Below are 14104 nucleotides of genomic sequence, written 5' to 3'. Positions count from 1 at the left end.
AAATTATGCTATAATTTAGTTGATTATTTTTTAAAAAAAAATATTTAATAGGCAACGGCAGGCCAGGATCATGATCTTCGCATTTGGGTTTTAAGAGATGCTTATAAATATTTTGATGACATGAGACAAAGATTCAATGCTGAGAGTAAGTGTATCTTATAAATTTCTGTAGTGAACTTATCTATTTTATATAAAATTGTATTGATTTAGTGTTTAACTCACGAAGTTTTTCACAGTTCTGTCAGTTTAGTTTTCTACATCTAATAGTTAATGTTCTTTCATGATATTTGTCTTGATAATCTGCTGATTAGTTCAAGAATAATGCATATATGTTTGCTTATGTAAATCTAATCAGCAAGAAAATAGATATGTTTTTTTCATGTATTTTATTTTTAGATGGAAGATATTCAAGTTATGCAAAGCATGATATTTTTGAAATACACATGCACATCTATATTTTAAAAGTAATAATATAGAATAAATAGGAAATACTTTTAAATAAATTTAAAAGTATATAAAAAAATTGAACTTTCTTGTATATGTTTAGAAATTATTTATTTAAAAAACAAATAGCTGTATATATATTTAATAAAATATCATATATATTTAATAAAAATTTGAAATGGTATAAATTTATTAATATGATATATATTGTAGAAAGCTTGAAAAAGAAATTATAGCAAGGATTCTATGCATGATCTTAATTCTTCCATATATAACATATAAAAAAAGTTATAATATAGAGGATAAAATTATATATTTAATGAGATGAATGTTTTTAAAAAAAATTCTTATCCATCGGTATGCTACTTTTTAAAAATGTCATTCACATTTTATGCTTATTTATTTTAAATGTTTAACAATTATAGGTGGTAAGACATCACCACAACCTGATGTTAGCACAACTGATGACGATGATAAGGTTAATATATATTTTATTATTTTTTCAATTAATCATGTGAAAGAAAAAGTTTTATTATATATGCATTTGCATGTAATTAAGTTTTTGTGGGAAAAATACATAAATAATTAAAATGTTATATTTCTATCATATATATTTAATAAAATAATTTATATTAAATTACTTAGTATTAAGAAATTTTTTTACTTGTATTAAATTTTTTGCACTATAGGAGGAAAGCGAAGATGATAAAGGCCCATTTCTCAGAAAACCTTTTTGCACATATCAAGGACATACTGCTGAGCTTTTGGATGTTTCTTGGTCAAAGGTAATTATATTTCTTTTGTGTGAAGTTGTATGCATAGTGTTTTTTAAAACTTTTATTAAATATTATGTTGAAAATGGAAACTCTTGCCTTGTGTATGGATTATATGAAAATAAATCTATACATAATGCAGAGTACTTTTACTTACACGATAAACTACATGGAATGATTATTCACCAAAAATAGTATGTCAGTAGATTTTTTTTTTTTTTTGTAATTAGAATGTGACTATGCCCTGTGATTAATATGTAAATAACCAGTAGGATTTTATTTTCTTCAAGTATTGCTTTGCATTACTATCTTCTCGTTTTTGTTTTCCATGCTAGTTTTATTGTGCTACAAGATATATAAAAAAAGATATTTACAAGATAATAAAAAAAAAAACTTGTCCAATTTTTCATTATTTTATATTGTCAAATTTTAGTTTTGTTATTGGATCATTCTTTAAAAAAAAGTTTATCTGTATTTCTTTCTGATGAATCTGTATCATTCCATCCAAATTGCCTCATCATTCAAGTCTAAATTTCTGAAAAAATGAATTTTCTATTATATAACTTAGATATATGTATATATTTTATTTATATGTGAAGTAATTTCACTTGATTTTTTTACCATTGTTTGCTGCAATTTCTGTTCTTTATTATTTTACAGAATTATTTTATACTATCATCATCTATGGATAAAACTGTAAGATTATGGCACATCTCTCGAAAGGAGTGTCTCTGCTGCTTTCAGCACATTGATTTTGTTACTGCCATTGTCTTTCATCCCAAAGTAAGTATATTGAAATAGTTTTAAAATCTAAATTATTCTTAAGTATATAAAATTCTTTTGTTAACTACTATTTTATGTTGTTTTGACTGAATATCTCAAATCCGTTCAATTGTAAAAAAATGTCATATTCATGATTATTTTAAATGTGCAATTCTAATTTGGAATGTTCGGTGTTTATGGGGGAATTTTGTATTATATTTTGGCTTCTGTCTTCAAAATGACCCTATCTATGAAATAAAATTATAAAATGTCAGCATTGAATTTTTATGTAGAAAACTTTAGCCTAGAAACCTGTTTTTTTTTTTTTCTGCTTTAAAAAATATATTATTTCTTTCCTTTTTGATTTTAACAAGATTTATGTTGGGCAAAACAAACAGTACCAATATAAAATGACTTTATTATCTTAGAAAGGGGATTTTATGCAAATATTATAAACTCATGTAAAAATAGGTTAATAATTTTCTTTTATTTTTTTTAATCAATGATATCAGTTCTAAGAAAATTAAGAAAATTTTTGTATGCCTAATCAGTGAAGGGAAAGAGATAGTAGGAAAAGATATATGGTATTTTTCTCTTCAAATTTGTAATTATTCATCTTTGTGAAAGAGCGGTGGATAAATTTAATTTAATTAACTAGGAATATTTAGAGCCTTCTTTATAAGAAGCAGTATGACAACATTATTTTTTTAAACATGAAATTACCAGACATTTTTTGAAGTTTTAGTATAAAAATTTGATTTTGTGAGATCAGAAAAAAATTATATATGTGGTATTCTGATTATTATTTTTTATAAATTTTAGCAGATGAAGTATTACCCAAATGTTTTTACATATTATATTATTATATTGTCTGTGCATCCCAATGAGAGATGATGCATTTAAAGATTAATTATTATATTTTAGGTTTGAATTGCTTTAGTTGACTATCAAATTTGTAGCTGCTTTTTTCATTTAAATTAGTTTTTATTTATTCTTTGATAATTATTTTAATCAGTCTCTAATGTGTTTGAAATCGTAAAATATTCTATATTCTTCTCGTTTATGTACTTACCTCATTTTTTAAAATTCATTAGTTGCTTTGAATTGTTTGTTTATTTAAGTTTTAAGATTTTTTTTTTTTTGTTTCATTTATGATGGTTGGTTTTATAAGTATGAAATAATTTTGTCTAGAATGAGTTTTTTTAATAATCTACAAACTCATTTTGTTTTTGTTATTTTATTTCTACTTTAAATAAAATTTTTAATTTCAATACAAATTTTTTTGAGATAAGAAATATATTCTTATTCCCTATTGTATATATTGTAATTTTGTGTAGGATTTGAAATGCAATTTTAAGTCTCATATCTTTATTATCTATTTGTATTAACACTCTAAATATTAATAGCACTGTTTTTTAAAGTGATTTTAATATTTTTTTAAAATTTGCTTCGTATTGTTCATTAAAATTTAATAATTTTAATTTTTAAAGTGTATTTGAAATTATTAAATGTTGATAAAATGTCTTTGATTATAAAATAGATAATAATATATCTTTGTAAATAGACAATAAAATTTCTTTGTTTCTTATAGGACGATCGCTATTTCTTGAGTGGCTCTTTAGATGGGAAACTAAGACTTTGGAATATTCCTGATAAAAAAGTAACTCTGTGGAATGAATTAGATGGGCAAACAAAGTTGATAACTGCTGTAAATTTCTGTCAGAATGGGAAAATTGCTGTTGTTGGTTCTTATGATGGTCGTTGTATATTTTATTATACTGATGTGAGTATGATATTTATAATTTAGCTTTTTATTTTAGATGAAACAATTTAAATTAACTGTGTATATATGTTCTAGATATGCTGACAGTCTATTTATATTCATAATTATTTTATTTTTTCTTAATGTTTGTTATTATTTTGCTTCTTTTCTTAAATAAACAGAATAATTCATCATAGGAACATAATAATTAAGAAGTGTAAAATAATTTGTTAATTATTGAGATTTTATTCTTAAAAATAGATAGAAGTTATTCATTTTCAAGAAGATTAACTTTTAATCTACCTTTGATTTACCTTGCACCTACCTTATTTTTTAAAAAAATGTCAATATTTTTGATATGCTATTTACTTTACATTTATTTCATTTCTTTTCTTGCTATCTTTTACTATTTTTTCTACTCAAGAGCTCTTTATTGCTTATCAAAATTCATTTATTTTAGTTATTTTGTTTATGATACAGTAGATAATTTGAAATAAATTGCAAGAATTATTTTATAAACTTATTAATGATCATAGACATGAAACCATTTATTCTTTTTAAATAAATTATTTAAAAAGGATGTTTTTAGTTGTTTTAATTTTTTGATTTTATTGCATTGTATTCATGTGTGATTTATTCATTTTATTCATTTTTTATTTTATGAGTGCACTTAATATGTATCTTATAAAAATGCATCTTATTTATTCTTTATTTTGCTGTTTGACTTGAATAAAAATTAAATTAGCTTCATTTTATAAATAACTATGCATTGCGAATATTTATTATTTTATTCTTAAATATTCAAAAAGATTTGTAAATAATTTTAGCAACTCAAGTATTATACTCAAATTCATGTCAGGAGCACTAAAGGGAAAAATTCTCATGGAAGGAAAATTAGTGGAATCGAGGAAATGCCAGGAGAAGATAAGGTTTGATTTTTTTTTCCCCTCTTAAAAACTTGCAAATTCTTTTCCTATATTATAAATTTAAAAAAAAATTGCATGTATCTGTGCTTATCGGGATTTTTTTTTATATCTTATAAAATAAAATACTCTTGAAATACAAAAAAAAAAAAAAAGGCAATATATAAGGCAATAAAAAAGGCATGATCTGCAATCCATATTATATGATTTCCATACCCATATGAATCATTTCTTCTGTATGATAATAATAAAGTCTGTCATTAAGGTTCTCATAGTTTTTACAAATCCTTGAAAAATAAAGGAAATTTGCAACCAATTGTTTCAATTTTGGACCCTAAGCCCCAAATTCTACTCTAAAAATCGATTTTAGATGGTATTATAATAATAAATTTTCAAAAGACGAAAAAAAAAAAAAAGAAAGGAAAAAAAAAAATGAAAATTAAATTTGAAATTAGCATTTGGTTCAAATATTACGTCTGGACACACTTTCTAATGACCATTATGCTCAGGAACACTATTCAATACTTTTTGAAAACCAGGTTGCCACTAAGAATTTTTTTTTTTCAAAGTTATTTTCACTACTTTTTTTTCTGAATTTTATATTATCTGAAATCATATAACAGCCCTTTTTTACTGTTTTTTTGTCTGCACATTTTGTCAGATTTAAAAATGCTGATAGTCATTTTTTCGACAGTTCTGCAACTTTAGCAAATTGTGGAAAGTAACATAAATTCTTTTAAGACTTTCTCATGGGATAGCTGATATAGATAAGGGTTTTTTCTTTTAATAAAAGAATTAAAATTAAAAACCTAAAAGAGCAAAGCTTTATAGCCTGTCGAAATATAATTGATTCTTTAAAATATTTTGAAAATTCAGTACAGTTTCAATCATTGAGAAACTAAGATTACCTGTCGCAGGAGTAAAACAAAAATAATTGGCTTACTTTGAATATCATAAGATATTGAAAGAAAAAAAAAATTCAGAATATAGGAAAGAAATACTTTATATATATGTATATATATTAAATGAATGGGAAAAGATGCTTACAAAGTCCTGTTGAAAAACTGGAAAAAAATTCAGGAAGATTACCAGAGAAAACAGAGTTTACAAATTATATAGATTATGTCTATATAATTTGTCTTTATCAATCAAAAGAAAGTGTGTCTATGTCAATCAAATAGTTTTCACTTCTTAGCAAAAGAAAGGAGAAAAAAGAATTAATAAATCAGAATTAGAAAGTACTGAGAAAAAGTTAAATTCAATGCTTAAAGAGTAAAAGTAACATTAATTTCTGTATTTGTTGCATTTCTGTATATTCAAACATTAAGCTTTCTGACTTCATATTGTTATGAAGAGTAATTGTGATGATTTTCTTTATAGATTAATTTTTTTTTGTTTTATTTAATTATTCATAAAGGCAAACTCTAAATGTTATTATAATCTAAATGAAAAATTCATATATAACTTTCACTCAAAACTTTATTTTGCTAAGAATACTTTAAATCATTATATTATTCCAAATTGTCTTAAAAGTAGAGTAGCCTTTAAAACCTTTAATAAGACCTTAACTTTTTGTACAGGAAAAGAGTCTGAATTTAGATATTCAGGTGCAAAACTTAGATGTTTGTTTTCAAGAACAACTCAATAACTTAAACCAATAAAATGACTATTATGTATTTTTGGCATTTTTTCATAATTATTTGAATGGGTTATTAATTTTGGCTTCAGAATTCCACCAGCAGAAAAAGGGTATTGATTTGAGATATTTGTCAATCTCCAAACTTTTTTTCTCTGTGTGGTTTGAAGGAAAGGAAAGGGGAAAAAAAAAGAAAGGAAGAAAAAGGATAGCCACATGAGGAAGGAATCTTGAATAGACCTAGCAACTGAAGATTATATTATCACACCTCATATGTAGAATTGAGATGGTATTTGAAATGCATAGAAAGTTTTCAACTGTGTAACTGGAAGAATATGGTTATGTTTGGCATTGTGTTTAAGAGTATGGTTGATCATAAAATTTATTATATAATGCATGATGAACATTCAACCAGTTCTTGATACAAGGTAAAATAATTTACACTTTCTGCTTTGGAATGTGAGAGGGGGGGGGGGCAAACTAGGAAATTTAAATTTGATTGAGATGATCAAATCCATGGGGGGGGGGAAATGAGAAAAGTTTTATATAAATAGTCCATCAGTAAATTAGAAATTTTTGGCTTATTGAATGATGAAATTTAAAAAGAATTTTCAACTTTGTTAATAAATGTAGTTATTTACAACTAGTATAACATTGTGCTCAAATTTTTAGAAAATGGGAATTTTTTTAAGAATCTTTGGAGAATCAAGTATATAGAGAATGCAGCTGCTGATAGATGAGCTATCTAAATGAGGAACAAATGGTATTATATGTTGGATAGGGCAGTTTATAATACCATGATCTAAGTACAACAAAGATCCTTTATGTCAGACAGAAATTTTTCTTGTTGACCAAAATTATCCAACTTTATATATACTTTCTTCAATATAGAATGCCTAGTTTTTCTATTTTTAGTACCACATTTGAAAAAGATGGTCACTGGCTATTTGAAAACTTAGTGTCCTGAAAATTGATGTTTTTGTAAGCTTAAAAACTGTGAATTACATTTTGTTGAATGTTGAAATCAACATTCGTATTTTGTTATCAGAAAAGTTATTACTGAATTCTTTGGTTACAAAATGTTAAAAAATCTTATTAATGGGAGGAGGGAACTCAAGAGATTTTAAACATGAATTTTAGATGTTTTTCACTTATAAAATTAAAACAAAATTCCACCTCAACTATGTACTTTCCTGAAATATTAGCGTTCAGGTCCAAAAGAGAATAGCCAAATAAGCCTTTCTGTTGTAACAAGATGAAAGCCATTTTTCTTCGCCTTGTGGTTTGCAAGTTTTTACAAAAAAAAAAAAAAGGGGGATGTGATATTATTTTTATAGAATTCAACAATGAGTGATATGGCTTGCAATTTAGTAGAATTTGAGAAGCATGAATTATCCAAAAATCGATTAAATAAGTTTTTATCAAAATATTGAAAAAGTAAAAAATCTTATCAGAAATTGTGTGAAGTATATGAGATTTTGAGGATAAAATCCCATGGCCAGAGCATATGAAAGTGAATTTTCTTAAATAAAAGTATTCATGGTTGATAAACTTGAAAAAAAAGCATATATGTTGCAAAATATTTGATTTTAGATTAATTGGGAAAAAAATGTGGTGGAGTGGGAAATTTTAGAATACAAAAGAACTTGTATATGCAGAAAAATACATACTCTAAATATGTCATAAAAAGTGGACAAGCACAGATACAATGGTGAAAAGCATACAAAAAGTAAACACATTGCAAATAAACTAAATAATTTAAAATGATAACGGACAAAAATTGGAGACGATTTATAACTGCAGAAATTTTCAGACAAATTGTTGAAAAGCCAGAAAATAAAAAATTTTCAGTGCAAGTAAGTTTTAGCAAAATCAAATATTTTCTGAAAGTGAAACTTTAATAATATAATTTAAATTTCCCTTTCATTAATTCCATTTCATTAATAAATTGTTTTCCCTTTCATTCTGCCAACCAATGATCAAAAATAAGGTTAAGATAACATTTTTAAATGAATTTTGTTGTGACTAAATTGTGAACATGTTTATGAAAACATCATTTAATATTTGTGAAATCAGCATCTAGTAGTTACCATGTGGTGGCTAAAGGTAATGATGCTTGCATTTTGATTTGAAACTCACTAGAGCTGCAAGTTTTAATTTATTATATGAAGATCAACATTGCATATCTCATTAAGGTTCTTTCCTTAAACTTTTAGAATTAATAAGCAAGAAAGTAATAATGCATTGGAAAATTAAAAGAGGAAAATATATTATTTAAACTTATTATTTGCATTTCTCTATTTATATCATCCATGAATTTTCTTTAAAAAAATCTTTGAACTTTTTTCTATAATAAAAGTGAATAATAGTGGTTTTTAATTTGCAGCAGATTTATGCATGCTTATAGTTTATTGTAAAATGAAATTATGCTTACCTTAATTTTAAAATGTAAGAAAATTATCTTCCAGTTGATAAACAGAATTAGAAAAGCTTTTAATTCATTATTCATTAAAAAAAGTCAATTGATTATTTGAATTTTTTTGAAAGTGATTGCTATCATTTTTCATCTTGCAAATGTATATTTAAGCTGTCTGTTGCAATATTTGACTAAATTTTGTATCATTCTTAAAAAATTATTGGAAAAATTTTCTATATAATGTTTTTTTTAAATTGTTCAGAACAATGTGTAATTTTTCTAGTTTTATTGAGGTATTAATTTCTGGTGGTCGATTTTCATATTTTAAAATTTTAAAAAAAGGATATTACTAAAAAAATTTGTGATTTGTAATTTTATGTAAAGGAGTCTTTTACACAAAAAATGTTATCTGTATATATAGTAAAGCACCCTTTTTTCATTTGTCTTTTATATATCATTTTATCATAGTCGTCAATTAATTTGTAACTATTATAATAAATATTTTATTAAATTACTTTATATAAAAATTTCAGAAGTTTCAGTTACATATCATTTTCATTAATTCCTAGTCATTATGAAGATCATTAAATTTTTTGCTGCAAATATAATTTCTAAAAAGTATGTGAATTTCTGTAAAATTATATCATTGCTACAGAATTATTCATAGTGAATAAATTTGCAATATAATTTGGAATTATTAATTATGTGTAGAAAAATGTATTGTGTTTTAAGTAATGAGGTAGAAAAATGTGAAGAATTTGTTCCATCTTACTTCAAAGATATAATGGATTCAATTGGAAGAAAATTAAAATGTATTATATTTATCAAAATATTAATGAAAAAACATTATATATACTTAATTCGATTCATAATACTATATTTAATACTCCCACACAATCAGCACATTATAGAAAAATTTATTTATTTTATTAAATGTTTACCTGCTTTTATATACATCTTATATAATTTGTACACAAAGTATAAAAATCCTTGAAATTTTTTTTTTCTGCAACAATGTTTACATCCATGTTTCTATGTTTTAAATGTTCTTCTGTTTCTAATGTTTAATGCAACTGTGTTTTTTCATTAATGTTTTAACTATGTTCTAACTTTCTGTAACTATGTTTTTCTTTCACGTTTGCAGGAATTCTCTAATTTTAAAACTTTAATGTTATTACTATTAAACGAATTTCCATTAGTAATATTAAATTTTTATTAATCAAAGTATATTAAAGCTTCAGTTATGTGTCTTTTCATTTATACATAATTGTATGTCTGTTATTTGCAAAGCATACAAATGATGTCTTACTTTATTTTTAAAAAAAAAAATTACTTACAAGCAATTAAGGATTCTGTGTATGCTAATGTTAAATATACTTTTAGATTCTCATGTATTGAATTTACACTACACAGTTTTCAATAGGTGGTTTGATGCACAATAACATTAACCTTTACTATTATTACCTTTAATATAATTTTATATAATGCTTTTTTTGTTTTAAATGTTTTATATTTTTTTAGCAAGCAATAATTTTATGAAGATAAAATGGTAATAAGTAATATTTCATTAATATAAGAAAAGAAACATTCTGAACAACAACTACAACTGTACACTGGGTATATGAATCAATATTCTATAAAATTGCTGTGACCTAGAGCAATTAGAAAGAAAAAAGTGCTCAATCATATCCGGGAGGAAAAAAATTTCTCAATATTTTTATACCGATGCAGAATTGATATAACAAATGCATAATTGGGTAAAATAGTATAAGTAATGCTTCTTCCTATTAAAAAAAATTTACTTGAATTAATTGTTTATTTCTGAGAAGAAATTGCCAAAATGAGACATAAAAGGTAATTTCTTTATCTTGAAAAATTTTTCTTTGAAATTGAGCTCTGTAAAGTCTTCTGAAGAATTTTATTTATAAAATACTATCATACCTCTTTAAAAAAATGAAAGAAATCATTAAACTTTGTTAAGAGTTTTAAATGCTATATATTTTTAAAAAGATTTGCTGTTAGAAAAATATCATACTTGAATTAAATGGTTATTGCTGAGGAATTGCCAAAAGAAGACTTGAAAGGTAATTTTATTTATCTTGAAAAATGAAAGTGCAAGAGCATCGAATTTCTTTATTTTTGTATATCATAAAAATTGCAATTATTAGTAAAATTATATAAACATTAAATAAAATTTATTCACAGTGTGCAGAATATTCCTCTTACTGCATAATTGATTATGTCATTCAAACCTTAGAATATATGTAAAATATGGGCATGTAATTTTTAGATTTATTTCTGAGAGTTATATGTTTTTGGATCAAATTGATTAATTATTTGGGAGGTTATCATTGAATATATATGCTTTGTCAATGAGAATTGTTAGAGTGGAAAAAGTATTATTCATATAAGTATGATGTTTGTTTAATTTGTAAACTTATAAAAATGTTTGTTCTTTTAGTTTTATCTGTATCTTTTTATGTGCTGTTATATGCAAAAATGTTAAACATTTTCTTAAATCCTTTAAAAGTTTTTATCTTTATTTTAGATTCTTGTAACTTCAAATGATTCCAGAATCAGATTATATGATTTGAGAGATTTATGTTTAACTTGTAAATATAAAGGATATGTAAATTTGAGTAGCCAAATAAAAGCTAGTCTGAGGTAAGTGTGTAATTTATATTCTAAAATACTTTTGTTCTGCTTTACTATATGAAGACTTCTAATGTTGTATTACTGAATGCATTTGATATTCTATTTTGTAATAAGAATTTATATTTAATTATTATGTGCACATGAAACATTATAGGATTAGCTGTATGAAATATATGCTAAATTGTAAGATGCTTTTTTTGTCAATAAGTTAAAAAATATACTCACATTTTATTTATGTATTTATTTTGTAAATATATAAATTTATTTCAGTCACGATGGAAAGTACATACTTAGTGGTTCAGAAAATCAATTTATATACTTGTGGAAAACATCACATGATTATGCCAAATTTAGAAGAGACAGGAATGATTATTGGACTGCAATAAAAGGTATATAGTGAGCTTAAATATTCTTACATTTGCTTCTGTTGTTTTATTATGAATTCATAAAATTTTTGACACCCAGAAAATGGTTATGTATCAGAAATATGTTATTTCTGCGGGGAAAAAAATCCTACTTATTAATTTTTTTTGTTTTTAAAATATTAAATAAATGTTTCTTATTATAAACAAAAAATGATTTAAGTTACTTCTTTGGTTTATTTTTGAGATTATGATCTGATGCCCATAACCCTTACATTTTCCTGAGAAAAATTATTTTTTTGTATATAATGAAAATATCTTCCAATATAAAAGCAAAGTCAATGATTATTGAAATCCTTTGTGAAAATAAAAATTTTGTTCATGAATTATTTTAAATTCTCTGTCAGTAATTGATCGTTATACTGCTTTTGTGGTTTAGGTTGGTTTTTTTTTGGAGGGGGAGGATATTTATTTCATATCACCTCAATCAAAAGCAGGGTTCCTTTTTTTAAAAAAAAATCTTTCCTTTCTATTTCATTAAGTATTAGCAGATAATATTATATAGTAGCCTTTTTTTTTTTTATGTAGGTGTATATTTGGGGATTTGATAGTTTTATTATTTTGTTATCTCACATTGATGCTTCTCAGTTTGAAGTGAATGTTAATTTTATTTCCTTCTCTAAAATATATTCATTGTTACCAAAGATTCATTATTTGATGGTTACTTACTCTTCGTGACAATAATAATAAAGTTCATTAAAATTTGACTGCAAACTTTCACTCCTTAAATATTTCTATAAAAATGCTTCTCCATCATCTTACAAAATTATCATTTATGAAATGAGATAATAGATTTGCTTGTGGATCTGATGTGGATATATGAATAAATTTCCTACTTCATCATTCCATCACATTTCTCCCAAAGCCTCAGTCATGTTACTGTATATAATTGTCAAATTCCAAAATGTTGTGTGGTTTTTATTTATTTCTCTTCTCTTTTTGTTTATGTTATAATAAATGTGCTACCTTAGAAACTATTCCCAAGATCTTATTGAAAACATAAAATCGCCATTTAAGATGTTGACCTTACATTCAAATTTTATACGTGCTTTTATTTATTTTTGTATTTATAGCCCATAATGCTGTTGTTACCTCAGCAGTATTCGCACCTAATCCTTCCATTATTGTAAAGCAATTAATACGTGATCAAGATGAAGATGTTGCTGCTGCCATGAAAGAAGACATAAATAAGTATTATATTATGGTCAGTGGTGACTTTAATGGAGTAATTAAAGTTTTCTTACACAAAACGAAAACTGGAGCTACTAATACTTCTTAAAATATAGACTAGTCTTGTATGTAAACTTTGTACAGTATATGGAGTATATCAATTATAAATGTTTTCAATCTGAAATAAATGTAATTTTTGTACAAGAATTCTATTAAAGAAAAATTTTGAAACTTTTACTGTAAAGATTGCATGTACTTATTGTATGTTGTAATTATATTTTATTAAAGTTGTCTTGTTTTACTATTTATCACATTTTACTATGTTGATGCATTTTGAAAAGATGTCTATTTTTCTGAGGTGTCCTCGTCTATCATCTGTTAAAATTAAAAACTGTGTAAAAATTGAATAGTTTTCAAAGATTATATTGAATAAACATTGTAAGACAAGAATTTTGTTGAGGATAGATTTAATGTCTATATCTGAGTATTTTTCTTGATATAAATATAGTTAGGTGAAATTGCATACAAATTTAAATGAAAAGAAAAACAATTTATTTAAAGCACCCAGAATTTTTTTTAAAAATTAAGTGTTTTACTCTCTATGAAATAAATATCATGTGATCGATTTTTTTTTTTTTTTTTTTTTTTTTTTTTTTTGCAGAGCTTTATTGTTGAAATGAGTTAAAGAAAATTGTGACTTTTTTTCCTTCCCCTTCAAATTACTGCTTGCTTGCTTTTTTTTTTTAAATATAAAATAATCTTTATTGTATTTTTGATTAAAAAATTTAATTGGATTATATTCAAATGCAGTGTGAGATATTTAAGTAAAGTTTAGAATTATATGTTAAAAAAAGAGGTTTTCTTCATATTTAATTTTATTGAAGCTTGAATATATGAAGCATGTTTTAATAAACAATAACTGATTGCTAATTTTACAAGCAAGTTGCATATGTTTGTTCAAAGTCCTTCATATTATTATGTGCAGGTAATCTAAATTGACAAAATCCTCTTACATATAGTAATATTTCAAATTATATAAAAACTATTCAGTCACAGAAAAAAGAAAATAAAAATCTACTAATGAAATAATTAATGTTGAGTTTGATGTAATAAAGGCTCATAAGCAGATTTCATTGCATTC

The 14104-nt window shown here is 24.1% G+C and overlaps 1 protein-coding gene across 3 annotated transcripts in view; it reads left to right on the top strand.

Moving 5' to 3' along the window:
- Positions 1-13413, top strand: part of LOC129965979 (WD repeat-containing protein 44-like) — a 34783-nt gene extending 21370 nt beyond the window's left edge. For all 3 annotated transcript variants that reach the window (XM_056080301.1, XM_056080299.1, XM_056080300.1), the window contains exons 13-21: positions 52-145; positions 870-922; positions 1134-1229; positions 1878-2000; positions 3571-3762; positions 4569-4670; positions 11265-11380; positions 11642-11760; positions 12867-13413. In XM_056080301.1, coding sequence (XP_055936276.1) covers positions 52-145; positions 870-922; positions 1134-1229; positions 1878-2000; positions 3571-3762; positions 4569-4670; positions 11265-11380; positions 11642-11760; positions 12867-13072 — 1101 coding nt within the window. In that variant the 3' untranslated portion in view covers positions 13073-13413. The remainder of the gene's footprint in view (positions 1-51; positions 146-869; positions 923-1133; positions 1230-1877; positions 2001-3570; positions 3763-4568; positions 4671-11264; positions 11381-11641; positions 11761-12866) is intronic.
- Positions 13414-14104: the final 691 nt, after the last annotated feature.

The sequence above is a fragment of the Argiope bruennichi genome, chromosome 4 (assembly GCF_947563725.1).
Source record: "Argiope bruennichi chromosome 4, qqArgBrue1.1, whole genome shotgun sequence".
Taxonomy (NCBI): Eukaryota; Metazoa; Arthropoda; class Arachnida; order Araneae; family Araneidae; genus Argiope; species Argiope bruennichi.
This window is presented reverse-complemented; position numbering and strand designations above follow the sequence as displayed.